The sequence below is a fragment of the Dromaius novaehollandiae genome, chromosome 16 (genome assembly GCF_036370855.1).
Source record: "Dromaius novaehollandiae isolate bDroNov1 chromosome 16, bDroNov1.hap1, whole genome shotgun sequence".
NCBI classification, from domain to species: Eukaryota; Metazoa; Chordata; class Aves; order Casuariiformes; family Dromaiidae; genus Dromaius; species Dromaius novaehollandiae.
In genome coordinates, this window is record NC_088113.1 from 10,375,767 (window position 1) to 10,393,741 (window position 17,975).

The following is a 17,975-nucleotide window of genomic DNA, read 5'->3' on the forward strand; positions in this document are numbered from 1 at the left end:
AAATGTAATGCAAGACTCAGAGATGAGAAGATTACAAAATGGTCTGCATGGTGGTCTCACACGGGGGCCTTTTCCCAGGCTGCATACCTCTGTTCAAGCACAGAGGGCACTTTGTATTAACCAGCCTGTGGGATTTTGGCCTAAAAACACAAGGTAACAGATGGAAATTATTATTGTCATTTTACAGATGGGGAAATGAGAAGTTTTCTGCCTGGCTTTGTGCAACATGAGGGAGTCTTTTGCAAATGCAGTGGAAGAAGGATTAAGTCTAAAGGTAGAACAGATGCAGAGACTTTCTGCATACACTGATCCTGTGCAGCAGTTTGCAGTAGAACAGCAGAACTGCGCTTGCATCCACACATGCATCCAGCTCGTTTTATGGGAAAAAAAATCTAATAATGTCAGGATCTGTAAAACTGATTTAAAAAAAAAAAAAAAAAACAAGCAAAACCACTGGCCAAAGCTTCAGGCCACCAACAGCCCAGCATATGCCTATTGTAATGTAAACCTTTCTGCTCATCTCAGGCCTTCTTATTCTGAGACATGATGGCACGTTTAACTTAGTGTATTTAACTGGTTGTCTCAAATATAGAAGATTGGTGTCTTGCACTGCGTAGAACATGGATGGCCTTTTAAAAGTCAGGGAAGTTGGATAAATAAAAAGAATAGAAGGAATAGAAAGAATAGGAGGATTGATCAGACTTGTGCTTCCAAAGCCAGTGTGCAAGTCTGAGAACTAACTGTGTGCCCCCCTCTTGTTCTGCAGGTGATAGTCTGGGGAAACTACGGACGCATGGAGCGCAAGCACTTCATGGGAGTCGCCAGGGTGCTCCTGGAAGAACTGGATTTGTCAACTTTAGCAATTGGCTGGTACAAGCTCTTCCCAACCTCCTCGATGGTGGATCCCACTACAGGCCCGCTCCTGCGTCAGTCCTCACAGCTTTCCTTGGAGAGCACGGTGGGACCCTGCTGTGACAGGTCTTAGTGAGTAAGGAAGGGGGAACTGCTTTTGTTTTTTAAACATGCTGTCAAGGTTTTGTTTGCTGGAACTCTGACCTCAAGCGCAATGCATGTTCAATCAGTTCTTGTGGAGCTGGAAGAGGAGGATAAACCAGTGACCTTAGACAGAAGACAAGGGGGAGGGCGCTGTACCCTCTCCATCCGAGGAGGAGGTGCCGTGGGGCATGAGTCCTAGTTGTCAAATTAGACGTACACCTCTTGTTTCACTTCTCTCACTGTCATTCTCGGATCCTTGTTTCAGATCAGTATTAATCTTGGAAAGTTGCAGCATTTTGAAGGATTTGGGGGGGGTAAGGAAGGTATTTTTTCTTAACTTTGTATCTTACAAGTTTCTAATGCAGATTCCTTCTGGTAGCACTTGAAAAATTCAGACGCCAATGTCTGACCTAAAAAGAACAGGAGCGGAAAGCTTAAGAGAAAGCCTAATGTTTTTATAAGATCTTTGTTCTTGAAAGAAAAAAAGAAAAAGAAAGAAACCTGCAACTCTTTCTCTAGTATAAATCCACACCACTGAATCATGTTAACTGTAAAACTGTTGTTGCTGTGTTTTCAAACTGTGCCAAATTACCAGCAAGTGTCTTTACTGCATTACTTGTCTAACACTGCTGATGAAGCATACTTGGTGGGAGAATAAGTAGAGCCTACTTAGACCAGGCAGTTTGAGCAGAGTTTGAGTTTAGCAGGCTAATTAGCTGCAATCTTACTCAGAAAAAAAATACTAGAAGTGGGAGTTGAACATCAGATTTGCAGTTTGAGATGAGATTTATATTGTCAGATACAACGTTCTGCGATTTACTGACTCCCTTTCTTGTCGCTGTGCATCCTTCAGTCGCGATGTCTTTATCTCCTGCTTTTCATCCATCTCCTTTGTACCGGTACATATCTTCTGGAGATGCTGCCCTTCCTGTTGTGCTATGGACTGAAACGGGACTGTTGTACTCTGCTAGGAAGGGAGATTGAGATTTCTGGGGGTGCAGGAGAGAGAAACCTCTGTTTTTCATCTGACAAGAGGGTGCTGGAGAGCATATAACCTTCCTTGCGGAAAGCAAAGGAGGTTGCTTTAGTTCTCAGTAGTACCAGCATTGTCAAGTGTCCTGAAAGAGGAGAAGCTATCCCCAAAGTATGGCGTGGTAGTGGTTGAGGAATCAGAAGACACGATGGTCACAGCATGTATATTTTATTAATTTAAGTGCAACACTAACTGTAAACAAGTCGTGTCTATTAACCCAGTAAAGCACGTTCTCTGAGCTGCCAGGCTGTGGCGGCTGTTGTCAACAGAGTCACGTGCTGAATTCTTCAAACGGTTAAAACCTTTTGGTTGAAAACACTTATTATCCAAAATAATGGTGAATCTTCAAAGATTCCCTGTCGATAGGCCTTTTCTGCTAGATTTTGTCATAATTTTTAATGAGGATTCAATAGCTGCTGTCTCAAAATAGGCTTTTGGGGATGTTTTACTTAGTGATTTAAAAGTCAAGGTCCAATGTCGCATTTAGGAGTTAGCAGATTCTTGACCTATCATTGAGGTATACCAAACACTTGTTTCTGCGTGTGGACCTCAGCTTTGTTAGAATAAAAGCATGAGTGTGAGTGGATGGTAGAAGTTGCTTTTGGTCCTAGCTTGTCTATGCCATCTTAAATTATTCTGAGATAAATTACAGGATAGATACAAATATAATAGGCCTTATAATAGTCTCTGTAAAAAATGGTCTAATATAAAGGGGAGGAAGGGAGGAAAAGGGACATAGAATGAAGATTTTTTAGAGTCTTAAATGGCAAAAGCTTCAACATTTCAGTTAAATCTCTTAATTTCCTTGATCAAATATGTCTCTGGCCTCTCACTAATTATTTTTTCTAATCGTATTAGACAGTTTCTATATATTAACTGAAGAAAGTTTGTTGCATGCTGGTCAAACTATGTTGTGGCTCTTTTTTCTTTAAAGAAAAGCACATTTACTGTAATTCAAGTCAGCATCTTTTCCTCTTGGTATGTAGTGAGTACTAGGCAATATTGTACAATACGTGTATGAACTAGAATAGATTAGGTAGATTTAGTGGTTTGTAGCACTGGATCTTTTAATAACTATGTCTTTAAAAGGACTGTGGGGAACTACAGATACATTCCAAACCTGGTAACTGAGTAACAGGGGTTCTGTCTTAAGTTATGTTAAAACTTTATATTGGTATTTTGTTTGGATGTTATCTACCTATAATATCTAGTTAATCATGTTTTTCCTATGTCCAATAATACGAATACAACATTTTTACAGTCTTTAATGGGGAGGAGGAGACTATACATGCCAAAAAAATTCCCCCAGAAAACTTCCTTTCATGACTATTGAAAAGCTAAGTTCCTCTATGCCTGGCAAATGTAGTGTATCTTTTTGCGTCCTACCCCTCCAAAATCTCTGCAAGCTTGAACATGATCGGTTTAGTTCAAATAAGACTATTTAACATTGAGGACTATCTTCTGTATGTTTTTAGTCCCACTCAAAGGTCATTGTCAGGTTAAAAAAGGTTATGCTGCTACTTGGGTTGTTTTCAAGTTCTGGAATTTGGAGGCAGTTTTGACAGTCTGCTCTTGTGCTGTTTTCTTCTGCCTTTTTTGCCTGGTGGTTGTAGCCCAGTGATTGGCACTTTTGGTTCTAGTCATCCCCGTGTCCTGTTTTTCTGCAGTAAGTGCACGTTGCAACCTCTGGGTACCATGCGGAGCAAAGTCGCTCACACTGGCAAGCCTGGGTGATGGTCCTTCACGAACCAGGAGCGCTGCGCGGTGTGAGGCCAGTGACGTTTCACTATATTGTCCGGTCTAAATTCTTACTTCATTCGTTCCCATGATTCCTGCACCAACCGTGGCAAATTATAGTTAAAAAAAAAAAAAAAAAAGGAGGAAGTCTTCTAGCTCTCCATCAGTTTAAAGACTCCCAGGTAGCATCCAAGGCAGGTCTCAGGCTTGGAAAAGCTTCTATTTGTAAAATCTAACCTTTTTTTCATAAATTTGACTTGCCAGTTTCTGTCTAAGGTGATCTGATGATTATTTTGATTGCCAGCGTGGTCGTGTAAAAAGTAGCATTTGCTAAGTGATGAGCAGCTGAAAACTAAACTTTGGTCCCCTTTAGAAGTCCCGAGTTTTTTCTTGCGTCTGAACCTAGCTGTTATTTATAATCAGGGAGGGGGAGAGAGAGGCAGAGCAGGAGACTTAAAAAAAGAACATGGCAATATATTTGGTCTGTGAGTGATGATGAGGAATGAGGCTGAGGACAGATGAACATCTGCCCGGCTCAGGGTGGATTCCCTCTTCTCTGTGCATGAAATACTACACTTTAGTAGCGGTGGGAGGATTGCTTGCAGAAGAAATGGAGAGCTGGGCCTTAAATGTTCATTACTGTGCTGCGGAAAGCGAGGCAGTCCTGCTGCTGCGTCACCGCGAGCAGGACGGTCCCTCCCCGGTGGGATTTGCGGGCACGCAAGGAGAGCAGAAAACCTTCGGGCGAAAACGCGCTGCTTTCCCAGTCTCCTGGTGCTGCTTCCCCTTGGCCCCGTCGCAGCTGGGCGGCCGCAGAGACAGCGCGAGGTCCTCGTCCCGCGGCCGCTCCTGGAGCCCGGGGCAGCCCCTCCGCTCTGCTGCCGCGAGTTAGCCGAGCGCATCCCCACTTCTTGGCCGTGGATTGTTTCCCAGAATATTGCAGAGTTATTTGTGTAGCGATATATATTTAATGTTTCTAGCTACTGGATCCTTTATCAACGTACTGTTCTAAATTTGCAGGTCTTCTGGAGTCAGAATATCACAAGTTCCTGTGCAGGAGCTATTTTTAAGATGTTGAGGCAGTTAACAGAATCTCAACCTAAGCATGTTTAGTAATGTCTAGACAGCAAGACAACTTTTTTATGAAACTCATTTTAAGTTAGTTTATTACATGCTGTTAGTAATATTTTAAAACGGGAAAAATATTTTTCTTTAAAGACAAAATGATGTATGTTTTTTAACAGATAACATAATTTAGTGTTTTCAAAAATGTTTAATGTTCTTGGTATGAAGTTTACTCATTCTTTTCATTTATATGTTCCTTGTTATATTTTATCAACTTTTTTCCAAAAGAAAAGAGGCATATGTAAATAAACACCAGAAAAGAGTCCTATAGGAAGCTCTGTTCAAACTGACCATAAAATTATTAATAAATATTTGTTATTGTTCATTGAATCTCAGCTACTAATCAAGCCTTTGTTGAAAAAAATTGATGTTGTATTTTCAAGATGAAAACTACTTAGCTAGTTTTGTCATAATCCTGTACTCTGTATAAAAATCTTTTTATAAAGAAAGTCTAATAGGCTAACAAGCAATAATATATTCCATTTGGTGTGCACAGATTGTGACTTGCAGGCTGTAGTACATATTGTTGATACAGTTTATAATTGTCTTTAATCTCAATGACATCACTTTTGAAACAGATCCATATTAACTTTGAAATGATTGTAAAAATGGAGATTGGGCTGTCGCCGTGTAAGAAATACTCATCATATAAGCTTCTTCTCTGTGAGCATTGATGCCCATTGACATGAAACCTCTCTTAGGTGAAGAATGAAACAGCTGTAGGTGACTTCATACTACAGAGTTAAAATAGTTTCGATATAAACTTCATGACTGTTTCAATCTCCCTGTTTTTCTTAGGCTATTTAGTATTTGTAACTCAATGCGAATGTTTCCCACTGCCACTGTAGCCCTGATAAAGCAAAAAAGCCTTTGCATTGTGGGGCTGCACGAGTTCTGCCTGATCGCTGCCTGTGTTCCTCAGGAGACCAGGGGCAAGCTAAAGGGCATTTTTTCAGAGCCAGCAGGTTGAGCTGCTCGTCTCAAGGCTTTGTGGGTTATTTTGTCCACTTCGTGGATGGTATTTATCCATTTCATTGGAAAATTCCACCCAAGGTAGAGCGAGAACGCACCTTCGCAAAGTATAACGTGGGACTAATGTGTAAAACAGGCTGTTCTGGACCATCCGTCAGAAAGTTAGTTAATGCTGGCCTCATCTAAAGACTTTTCCAAAACGGCAGGATCAAGATACCAGATTTTAAGTCAGCTCCATCATTAATGCAGTACATAAAAATAAAACAGCTTCAGAACAGCATCCCAGTTCATTGCCTGTGGATTTCTCATACTGTTTCCCATGGTTGGCTCTCAAGACTGCCAGTCTGCTGGCCATGCAGACAGTGGAGTCACTGGCCAAGCGCTGACAGAAGCCCAGATGAACAGTGAAACAATAACTCATGGTTGTTTGTGAAATGCTTTGAGAATAAAAAGAGCTATGTAAATGCAAAGTGCTGTTGGTATATAATTCCAGGAAAACACATTATAGCATCTTTAATAATGCAAAGGGACATATTTAGATCTGGAGTGAGCATCTAAAATGAAATTGCAGCTACTGAGTTTGAGCCAAATATTTGGAAAGGGAGAATTAGTGAAACTCTTTTCATAGTTACCCTTGTGCACACCTGCCAATGTGTACATTTTTGTGGGTGTCCACATGTGTGTGCCTGTATGACTATATAGGGGCACCCACCACAAAATACTGCTTTGGAAAATGCCAGGTTTCCTTAGGGAGGTGAAATCCCCCCTGAAAGGGTTGCTTGCTTGTGCAGGCAGTGCCTCATTCCCTTGTACAAGCACTTTGCCCGCTGAAGACCGCCAGCCGGGACGGCCACTGCCTATGGGACGCTTTTGAACCGTGGCACGGCAAAGCGACCCCATGCTGCCCTCGGGGCACCGGTCCCACGACACCGGGCTGGTGCAGCGCCGTTACCCGCGGCGCCCGGCGTGCCTCCGGCAGTCTGCCTGGCTGCTGAACGCTTCCCAGCATCGCACGTTGCAGTGGGGCTGCCAGTGAGACAAGTCCCAGGAGAGTTTGCAGGTACTCTCAGAATGGGGCTAATGAGTCTTAAACTTGCACTGGCCAGAGTCCTCTCCACTCAGGGACCTGTGTCAGAGGCAGCTGCAGTTCCTCCCCAGCCCCAGCTGCTCCCCGGAGCGGCAGCATTGGCCTCTTTCCCGGGGAGCCTCGAGCAGTTCCCATAGCGTAGGCGCCCTCCTGCCCGCCCGCCCTCCCTCCGCGGCCGTGGCTGGCTGCCTGGCGGAGGGGGCACCCCCAGGAGAGGTTCTCGTAGCATTTGGTTCTTTGCACTTTAGCAGCTGAAGCTGAGACGGAGCCAGCACCACCCTTTATAGAGCACCAGCAGAGAGAGGCGCAGACCCGACGGTTATCCTTTCGTGGCTTCCCTGCAGCTGAAACGGCAGCCGAAGCTGCTGGCCGCCGCTCTGCCGGGTCAGTACGCAGCCCCTGCCGTTGCGCTGCATGCCGGGCATCTCGTGTGGCCTTGGGACACCTTTGCTTGGGAAGCAGAGGGCTTGCGCGTGGGCAGCGAGGACCTGCGGGCCCGAGGCAGGAATCAAGGCACCTTGTTTGCCGAAGCCAAGCCCATGGGCTTTCCAGGGGCCAGGGGGTTGAGTTGCTTAGGCACGGCAAAATCCGAGCGCTGCCCAGTGGGGGCTCCAAATCCCACTGAACCCCAGCCTGGATCTTCAAAATCTTGCAGCAGTTCCCCCCCGGGCTGTGATTCTTTACCCAGTGCTGCTCACTGGTCTCTGCTTTGATGACTCCGTCTCCTGGACCTGGAGTCTTTTTGGCGATACTTTGAGGAAGGAAGAAGAGTGAGTTTTGGAGGGTGAATAAAAGCCCAGGAGTGTGGACATGTCTGTCCCGTCAGCCAGGGGCAGGTGTCCCGTGGAGCCACTTTTTGCTTCTCATGTCAGAGGGGAAGCCCTGGGGACCGCGCGGTCGTGCCGCTGCACCCCGTGGGGTGGCCCTCCTCCTCCCCGGGCAGGGTGGAGAGCGGGGCCACCCCGCCGCCGGGGCGAGGGCGGCAGCCAGGTCCCCACCGCACGCGGAGAGGCCGTCTTGGGGGTGCGGCGCCTCGCTCTGCGGCCCCCCAGCACAGCACTGCCATGGTCTGCCACGTGCTTAGCATGCACGTGGCCTGGCCACGTTTCGTGGCAGCCCTGAACTCAGATTAGTGGGGGTCCGTCCGTTCCTGTCACCACTAGGGACCGAGGAGTCTTCTGCAAGGCCTTGGCAGCCTGCACAGGCTTGCACCCCATCCAGGTGGTCAGGAGATGGAGCCGGGGCAGGGAGGAGCGCGAGCCCTCTGTGAGCCTGGCACCAGATTCCCTTCGCTTTCCTCTGTGTCCGCTCTCCTAAATGGCTTTTCCCTTCTCTCTTGATACGAGGCCTTATTCCAAGCCGAGGCGCCGGAGGCTGCCACAGCACCTCCGTCCCCGCTGCCGCGGGCACCCGGGCCGGGCCGCAGAGCCGGCCTCTGCGCCGGGCCGAGCCGCCGTCCCACACGCACGGTAGGGAAATCCGCTCTCCTGCGGTTTAGCCTCCTTTTTACTTTACCAGCCGCTCCACGAAGACGTGTGGCTTTGCAGGGGCACCGCGTGGTTCCTACCTCTCCTCTTGCCTTGCCGCAGGGGCGGGTGCACCCGATCTGCTAATTTGGGCTTCTGCAACCTTCTGCGCAGCCTCTGGGGGTTTTCACCCGAGGTGACGAGCTCTGCGGCCGTGGGGCGTGAGGGGACACAGGCAATGGAGCGGGGCAGGCGCTGGGCGCCGCGAGGTGCGTGGGCTGCCTTGGGTGGAAGCTGCGGCGGCGGCACGTGCCGCTGGCCGTGCATCCCGCTGCCTGCGCGGCTCCGGCTAGGAGAGGGTTCGGCTGTACTTTTTTTCCTGTCTGTAGGTTTTATTGAGACGATATGTAACGATCGAGTGATTGACGATTCAGTGTTAAGCTAATGAAAACGTTGATAATGGTGATAATAAAAACGTTTTTTTTCCTACAGTTGTGGTGGGGGTTTTTTCATGAGGAGTCTCTAGGCCTCCGGGTTGCCACCGGGGTCTCTTCAACCTAAAATTGCGCACGTCCCACACCCAAAGCCGGGGTTTTACTTGAGCGTTTCGCAGGTGATGCCTTGCGGGCTTGGACTCGGTACATGACCTAAAAGCTGCGTCCCGCTGCAGAAGGCAGGAGGGCACCGGCTCTGTCCCGGCCACTCAAAAGGTGTCCCCAGGTTCAGGTGGCCTCAAGTCATCAGCCTCAACACGGGAAGTGGAGAGACATCTATCCAACAACAAATCCGATTGCGATGGCACAAAAGTCCACCCAGCTCCGATGCTCAAAGCCCTGGGGGAGAACGGGACAGACGGCAACGAAGGGGGGGAGCCAGGGCTGAGCTGGTGGGGGTCAGCACTGAATCGCACTGATGAGCAGCTGAGAAGCCAGTGAAGGCCTGATTTTAAGCCTTTGTTCTACACATTTGCCTTCTCCCCCCACTTTCTGTATACGTTTAAACCCAGGCTCACACAGGTGATGCACGTTTGTGGCCACTGGCCCAAAGAGACGCAGGTGCTGGGCACCTGGGAGCACCTGCAGAGAGGGTGGTGTGGCTGTGGGGAGCTCTCTGGTCCTCTGTCCCTCCTGCCTTGTGCTGCATGTGGCCCTGGGGAGTCCCAGGCCTCATGGATCAGCGCCACCGGCTGAGGCCGCTCTGGGGAAGCTTAAATAGCTTCAGGAAGCTGCAAAAGGACTGGTGCTGCTGGTAACAGGGGCGTTAAAACAACGTGGGGTGAGGAGAGTCTGGTCCCCTTGACAGCGGTTGCAGGGAGTTCCTGCCCTCTGCCCCATCCTTTCTGCGTATGATGTTCACTAGAAATGCAAAATAACAGTAAGTATCAGTGCTTTTGGGGAATGTCCCCTTCCTTTTGGGACATTTGCAGATAAGCACGGGCATGCTTTGAGTTTCTAGGGCACCTTTCCCAGAATGGAGTCAGTGGGACGTGACCCCATCCTCCTGCGCCTGTGGCAGAGGGGCTCTCGGCCTGTGCAGCCCCGGTGATGCTGAGCGCCGGGAGCATCCCATGGGCCCAGCCGTGCTGTGTGCCCTGCCGGGAGCCGTCCTCCCCCTCTGCATGCCGCAGCTTGGGGGTGCACAGAGTCCCGCTCAGCAAACCTGCTGCGGGCCACCTTGTTGCATGCTTCTCCCCGCCCTGGGGTCTGCGCCTCCATTGCTGTTCTGCTTTCCTGCCAGCTGTCTTGGAGATGAGAGCTTCCCATCCCTGTATTCACCTGCTTGGACATCACTGTCTTGAAGCCCAAAGCTCCCCCTCCGCCATTTCATACACTGGAACAAGAAAGGCCCAGCTGTAACAAGCCTGCACAGATCTGGGGTGCAATCAAGCCCACAGCTGCCTCCAGGGTACCCAAAGCACCACAAAGGGTTGCAAACATCTACATCACAGCAGCAAGGGCAGCGAGCCCAGGCTCTCTGCAGAGGATGCAAAGATATGACCCACGATGGGAAATAGCCAGTTCCCAGCTCCAGGATGGCTGCTCTGACTCCCTTCTCGCTTGGATGCCCAAACACCCCTGCAAATATCCATGGCTGGGTTTTAAATACCTCCTGATAGGGGTCCAATGGGGGGCAGGGGCTGGGAAGGACCCAGACACATCGCTCTGCTCCCCCTCATGACAAATAATCATCCACCACCAGCTGGTTTCACCTTTTATTAAATTTCCCAGAACAAAAGAGGAAAGAGAGGAAAAGGCAAAGCCTGCTGTGAGGCCTTTGCAATGCTGGCGCTCTGTACGCCCTCCCTGCTGGGAAAAGGGGATTTTCTTCCTGGAAAAGAAAAAACCACCTGGGGGTCCTTTAGATAGAATTAAGGATGAAAATGTCTCTCTATCAGGGAAAAAAGTGAAAGGGAGCTTCTCTTGCCATTAGAGTCCAGGCTGAGCATGTGCCACATGGGAGGCAAGGGGGCCGCGGGAAACGGGAAGCCACAGCTGGGGCGCGCTCCCCCTCAGCTCCCACATGCCAGACATGCCCATCTCAGCCAGACTCCTCCTAAACAGAGGGCAAAAAAGAGATCCAGGAGGGATGAGAGGTATTTGGGGAAGGAGAGACCAGAAGAGGTGATAGCAGGACCTCAGCTGAAGTGCCTGGGACGTGCCAGCGCTGCCCGAGCCGCTGCCGCTGGCCTGGACCGGACGGCGAAGGCCTCTGGGTTCAGGCACCTGTGTCTTTCACAAGGCTTTCTCCCCTTCTTCACCTCCTCTTCCTCTCTGCGGGGAGGCCGAGCAGCGAGGAGCCGCGTGGAGGCTGCTGGCGGGGTGGGCAGGGAGCCGGCAGCCTCCCCGGCTCGGCGCGGGAAGGAGCAGCGTGCAGGAGCGGATCGAGGGGTGAGAGGGGCTCGGGGTCACGGGGGTCCTGCAGCGCAGAGGGCTCCCAGCTGTGCCGGCACCCAGAAGGGGCTGTGCCGCTCCAGGGCTCCCCGCAGCAAAGGGAGCCCGGCGGCGCAGGACAGCCCAGCCGGGAGCCTCTCAGGATGCCCCAGAGCCTGCCTGCTCCACCGCGCGGAGGTGGGGTCACCCCGTCTCCAGCAATCCCCACACAGAGCCAAGGGCTCGTGCAGGCAGGGAGGGGGTCAGGTGCGGGTGGTGATTTCAGCTAATGATCTAACCAGGGCCAAAGCCTTCACAGGTGGTTTCAGACGGCTCAGGGACACCTCCCTGGTGTCCCTGGCACAGCCTGGGCTCGTCACAGAGGAGGGCTGTGGCTTGGCTGGAGGAGTTCAGCCACCCCTACCCCAGTGGTCTCCAGCGAATGGGACACCGCCGCCCGACTGGCCCGCTCTGCCTGGGAGACCTGCCGAAAGCAGGGGTTAGACGCGCTGGCTGCATAAGCAGGTGAGCACAGGGAGCCCAGTGCAAGTGGTTTCAAATGCACTGAGCCAACCACAGGTCCTGAACTGAGGTCTGAGGTGGGACAGGTCACAGGAGATGCAGCGCCATAAAACTGCCCCAGGGGCTGAGCCAGGCCCCACGGCCTGTCCTTGCCCTACCTGCCCCACACCTCACCCACCCCACAGCTGCCCAGCCGACCCTCCTCGCTGCCCGCTGCAAGCCTGGCCCGGGGCACTGCCTATCTGCACCTGATGCGGGGGGACGATTTGCTGGGGGATCTTTGCCCCGGAGGGCTCACTAATACTGGTTTCATCTTCATATGCTCTCAGCAAGCATAATTCAGCCTACGTTGCTAGAGCCATATGCTGGCCGTGACCCCGGGTTAAGGTTAGCGGGGCAGGCACGGAGGAGGGCAGCAACGCTGCCGTTTCGGGAGCGGGGAGGTTAGAAAGCAAACCCTCAACTGTGCTGGCTCCTGCATCGCCTGGGGGCCTCTTGCCAGAGCCGAACACTTGAATCAATTCGGGGTAAAAAAGCAAAGAAAACTAACGATGTGTGTAATTCAGTTCACCCAGCCCCTGCAAAAAGGAATGATTATTTATCAACAGGGTTTAAAGGATCCTGCCGGCCCCTGCGCCTCGCCGGCTGCTGCAGGTGCTGAAGCCTGCTGAAAGGGGGGTGGGACAGAAGAAATGAGAGTGTTAAGAGTGACCTGACTTCTCAGTTAATAATTTATCATCAAAATACACCTTGAGCAGCTGAATACGGCTCAGCACACACCCCGCCTGGAGCACGCGCTCCTAGATGGATTTCCTCCGCGGGCGGGGGTGCTGCCGGCAGCGAGGGCTGCTGGATGATAAAGTGCTCCCCGGGGACGAGCCGGTCTGCCCCCTCGTGCTCAGGGAGACCTCATCGATTTTGTAGGAAATGGAGTTGTAATAGACGGGGTTGGTGTGGCAGCTCAGGGTCTCGGGGTGGGAGGGCACGGGGCTGCCGCACAGCTGAGGTCTGTAGCACAGGCACGTGCAGAAGGAGGGGACCTTGGCGGCCGAGTGGGCAGACTGGCGCCGCTGTCTCTCCGCGTCTTCCTGGATCAGCGGGATGAGGTTCATCTGGCTCGTCCTGTCTTCAGCGGGGAGAAAAATAGCGTTGTTGCTCCGGTTGTCCTCCTTCGGTTTCAGGTGGATGTTGTTCCTGGCTCTCCGCAGGGATGCCCTCTCCTCGGCATCCCGCCGCTCATCCTCCGAGTTCATCGTCAGAAACCTCAGCACCACCAAGTTAAGGAAGGCGCCAATGACGGTCAGGCCCACCAGGATGTACATGAAGCTGAAGGCCACGTACGGGGGCTTTTTTTGCAAAGCTTCATTCTTCTGCAGAGCCACAAAGTCTCCAAAGCCGATAGTGGTCAAGGTGATGAAGCAGTAATAATAGGCATGAAAGAAAGTCCAGCCCTCGAAATAAGAGAAGGCTGCTGCGCCGATGCACAGGGTCCCCATGCAAGAGAGAAAGCCGACCAAGACCATATTTTCCATGGAGACATTGGTTGTCCTCATGCCCAGACATTTCTTTATCTTCTTGAGCAGTAACCGGACTACGGTGTTCATGCGCTCCCCCAGGCTCTGGAACATAACCAGGGTAAGGGGGATGCCGAGGATCGCGTAGAACATGCAGAAAACTTTACCAGCGTCAGTGCCTGGGGCAGCATGTCCGTAGCCTGCAAAGTAAAGAGGAAAGGTAGGCATCAACCCCGCATCTGGGTTACTAGCAATGCTATGCTAGGACTGGCAACCACCTCTGCTGAGAGGAGCAGGAGGAGAACAGGGTAAAACAGAAGAAAATGAATCACTAACAGATTTGCAGTCCTCCAGCTGATGCTAATGGGGTCACGGGATGCCACATCACTTTGGATGATGGCACATCTTAGTGTCATATACACAGAACCTCATTTGGTCTCTAAAGAGCAAAGTTACCATCCCAACAGCCTTTGAGCTTGTGTGGTGTCATGGAAATTACAGCTGGACTCGGGGTTTGCAAGCCACCTGCAGCTCACGAGCAATTTCAGCGCAATGATGCCATGCTGGGTCTGCAGAGCAGTCTGACTTCCCAGCATGGGAGGAGGAAGAGGGCAGCACAGGATGCTGAGACCTACAGCACCAGGTCATCCTGCGGCAAAGGTGCACATCCAGCCCAGTCCCACCCACAGGTGCTCTTGGAGAATGATGGTCGCCTCCCTTGGCCCTCCCGTGTGGCATGCCTCTTTGACTCTCAACTGTGTGATAGTTTATTACATGGCCTGTGGGACAGGAGCTACACGGCTGGTCCCTGTAGAAGCAGGTAAGCCTGTGAGGACTTCTGCAGAGCAACTTCTGATCTTCTCCGGCATCACTGCAAGAAGAGTCAGACCTAAAGTACTGCTGAACATCTTGGGCGGGGGGGGAGTTGTACTGTCTTAAATACAGTGAAGTATTGACTCCACTGCAGCTCTGTCAGCTGCCCTGTCCTAGGGACCAGAGAAAAGGAGGAAGCGTCTCCCACTCTCCTTGAATCCCTCTCTCAGTTTTAATTTCCCATCTTGTTCTGAGCTTCGGAGCTGTGACTCAAGGACTCGCACAATTACCATGAGTCGTAATGAAGTATTCACCGCAGTCTTCCAGACTTCAGTGATTCTGCACCCACCTGACTTAATTATATAAGCTTAACCAAAATCGGCGGCCTCTGACCTAAACAGATGAGTAACTAACTCAATGCAAGGGAGTCATGCAGCATCTCGCTGTGTGGGGGTAACGGAGGAGGCATCCAACCCTTTCTGTATGAGAAGCTACAGGGATGGAAACCTCCTTTCTGAACGCGTCTGCAGAGCCCCACCAGCTCACCCAGCAGCGCATGAAGCAGGCTCCTTCCCGCACTGCTGTGTGGCCTTTTGCAAACAGCTATTTCACGTTTCATGTATTCCTGGTATTCATGTGATTTTTGCATGAAGAACATGGAAAAAAAATGCACTCTTTATTTCTCGGTTTCATTCAAAGCTACAACTTGGCTTCACCTCTGCCTCTGCTGAGAGTGGATTTCCAGGACTTTTAGGGAAACTGTTAGCACGCAGTGATAGAAAGACCAGAGGATGATTAATGCGTTGTCCCAGGCGCTCAAGCACACCTCCCACTCCAGGAAATTCTTGCAATTGGACAGAGCCGAGAGGCCGAGCGCAGCGTTACCCTTGAACACGCTACGCTCAACTGCAAATGCAAGGGGGAAACAGTTCCTACTTGCTGTGTGTGTTTACAAACCTACACAATCAAAAATGATAAACTTAGCTTCTGCATGGCACATTTCACAGAACACAAAGCAGAAATAAGACTGGAGTAGCAAAAAAAAAAAAAAAAAGAAAAAGAAAAAGAAAAATCAGATCCTTAGCCTAATAACCAACTGCAATTATCAGGTCCTAAGACATGAGAAAATACTATGAGAGCAACGAGGAGGTAAATAATGATCCAGGAGAGCAGTAAGTGGAAAAACAGCTGCTTTATCCTGAGCAACTCCTGGAAGAGCATAGGACTGACGCTTTCTGAATGACAAAGGGAAGCAGAAAGAGTAAACACAGCTACATTAATGGTAAACCTGAGCTACAGAGCACAAACCCATCTAAAGAGATCTGATATGCCAACGTTTGAGAAATACAGCATCTGGGCTGAAATTATTTATTGCACAGGGTGTGTGTGTGAAATGCTCAGCAATCGTATTTGTCACAGTCAACTGAAAAATAACGTAAATGAAGCCGTAACCTGTCAGGAGATGATGGGGGTTTTCGCTGAAGGCATCTACCTCACCCTGCTGTTGGGGCACTGCACTAAACGTGCCCTGACTCCATCCCCACTTACCGGCTGTGTGTGTTAGCAGCGGCACAAAGCCCCCAGCACTCCACGTGCAGGCACACGAACAGCTTCCCGGGGCAGGACCTGCAGGCAACGGCACGTACCTGCCCAAGTGCCACCTCTTATCCCCAGGTAACGCTGTGCAGTTGATCCCACCAGTCCTTATTTGCTCGTGCCCTGAAATATGGTGCTTTCTGCTACGAGATATATTTTATCCACTCCAAGCCCCTCCTTAGGGCTAAGCCCCGTCCTACAGACAAGGAGGCAGCCGGGCAGCCGCTGGCCGGGGAAGGCCAGGATTTGGCCTCGGGGTTCCTGCCTCCAAAACACCTCTGCTCACCGAAACCACAGCCGGAGGACTGCCCCGAGCACGGGCTCCCCAGGGCTGCCGACCCACGTGGGACCCTCGGGGCCCATGGATTAATAAAAGTGGCTTAATTAAACCACGTTAAACACCCATGTGGCTAATCTCCCTCAGAATTAAAACAATCCTTATTCAATTTAGTTTCATTCTCTTCCTAAATAGAAGAGGGCAAATCAAATCAAGACTGGGCTTTGGGCTGGGTAAGTACACCTACGCGGGAACTTAATGTGATTCAATCGCTCCCTCCCAAGGCTGATTCACAGCCTTTCTCCGAGGCTTCCCGCACTGGCGGAGCAGGGGTCGGCGTCGCGGTGGCTGTCCTGGCTCCCCGAAGCAGGTCTGGTGCAGAAAAACAGCCAGAGTTTTGTGCTGTCAATGGGGCCAACGCTCCTTGGCCAGCTCTTGCGCCAGGCTCGCTGGCGCCGTTCGGAGAGCTCGGCGCAGCAAACCCAGCAGCGCCCGCGTCGACACGCCGCCACGCAGAGCACGGGAGCGGCTCCCACCTCCGCTCTCCTACACCCCGGCCAACTTCGGCAGCTCCTGCTGTGGAGGTGCCTGCAGAAGCTCTGCGTGCTGCTGCCTCACTGGGATGGGGCGCGCGGCGCGTTTCGCAGCTCCGGCCATTGCAGCACCTCCGATGTCCCCCAGCACCAGGTGGCCCCCGGCCTGCCCACAAGTTCCCCCTCCCAGTGCAGGCTGCCAGGCCCTGCGGTCCTGCCCCAGCTTCGGGCGGGCGACATCTGCCTTCCCCATGCGGGCAAGCGCCAGGGCACCCAGAGGCAGTGAGGGGATGGGGGGATGCAAGGGTGCAGGGATTTGGGGATATGGGGCTTCAGGAGTGTGCAGTGCAGGGATTTGGGGATGCAGGGGTGCAGGGAATTGGGGCGCAGGGAAGTGCGGATACAGGGATTTGGGGATGTGGGGTGCAAGGATTTGGGGATGGGGGGGTGCAGGGATGTGGGGGTGCAGGGAAAGGGGGATACAGCGATTTGGGGATGCAGGGGTGCAGAGATGTGGGGATGCAGCGATTTGGGGATGCAGGGGTGCAGGGAATTGGGGGTGCAGGAACGTGGGGATGCAGCGATTTGGGGATGCAGGGGTGCAGGGATGCGGGGATGCGGCGATTTGGGGATGCAGGGGTGCGGAGGTGCAGGGATGTGGGGATGCGGGGCTGCAGGTTGCGGGGCTGCACGCCGGGGAGCCGGCACTCACCGATGGTGGTGATGACGGTGATGGCGAAGTAGAAGGAGCCGGCGAACTTCCACTGCCGCCCGGCGCGGTGCGGCTCGGCCTGCAGCACCAGCCGCTCCAGCTCGCGGTAGTCGTCGGCGGAGAAGCGGTACTTCCTCCGCAGCTCGCCGCGCTTCTGCTCCAGCAGCCGCTTGCGGCCGCTCTCCGCCTCCGACTCCAGCGCATCGAAGACGGCGGCGCCCACCAGCAGGTAGGAGAAGATGCAGAGGATGAGCGCGGCCGTGCGCAGGTTCTGCCGCTTCATGGCGAGGCGCGGCCGCGGCGCCTCAGCCCGGGCTCCGCATGGCCCCGCGCCCGCCGCCCCCGCCGCGCATCGCCCCGCGCCGCCCCGCCGGGCCCCGCCGCCCCCCGCCGCCGGCCGGGCCCTGCCGCCGCCGCCTGCGCGCGCCGGGTCCCGCCGGCCCCGGGCGCCGCCTCCTGCGCGCCCCGCGCACCGGCCCCGGCTGCGCGCGCCCGGCCGCGGCTCCCCCGGGCCCCGGCGCCGCGCACCCGCTCCTGCGTGCACCGAGACCGGCTGCTGCGTGCACCGAGACCGGCTGCTGCGTGCACCGAGACCGGCTGCTGCGTGCACCGGCTCGCGGCGGCCCCGGCTCCTGCTTGCACCGAGGCCGGCTCCCGCGTGCCCCCGGTCCCGGCGCAGCCAGCACCGGCCCGCCGCAGGCGGCAGGGAGCCGGGGCGGAGG

At 52.6% G+C, this 17,975-nt stretch overlaps 2 protein-coding genes across 2 annotated transcripts in view; one reads left to right on the forward strand and one right to left on the reverse strand.

The window, feature by feature from the left end:
* The window catches only part of RIMS4 (regulating synaptic membrane exocytosis 4), a 66,504-nt gene extending 57,597 nt beyond the window's left edge, over positions 1-8,907 (forward strand). The window contains exon 6 of the mRNA XM_026092980.2: positions 767-8,907. Within this exon, the coding sequence (XP_025948765.1) occupies positions 767-985 (219 nt within the window). The 3' untranslated portion in view covers positions 986-8,907. The remainder of the gene's footprint in view (positions 1-766) is intronic.
* A 1,708-nt stretch (positions 8,908-10,615) lies between these two features.
* Positions 10,616-17,604, reverse strand: KCNK15 (potassium two pore domain channel subfamily K member 15). Its single transcript, XM_026092991.2, has 2 exons — positions 17,254-17,604; positions 10,616-13,522 (listed from the first exon to the last, which is right to left on the reverse strand). Exons 1-2 carry the CDS (start codon positions 17,534-17,536, stop codon positions 12,609-12,611), a joined length of 1,197 nt encoding a protein of 398 aa, XP_025948776.2. The 5' UTR covers positions 17,537-17,604; the 3' UTR covers positions 10,616-12,608.
* Positions 17,605-17,975: the final 371 nt, after the last annotated feature.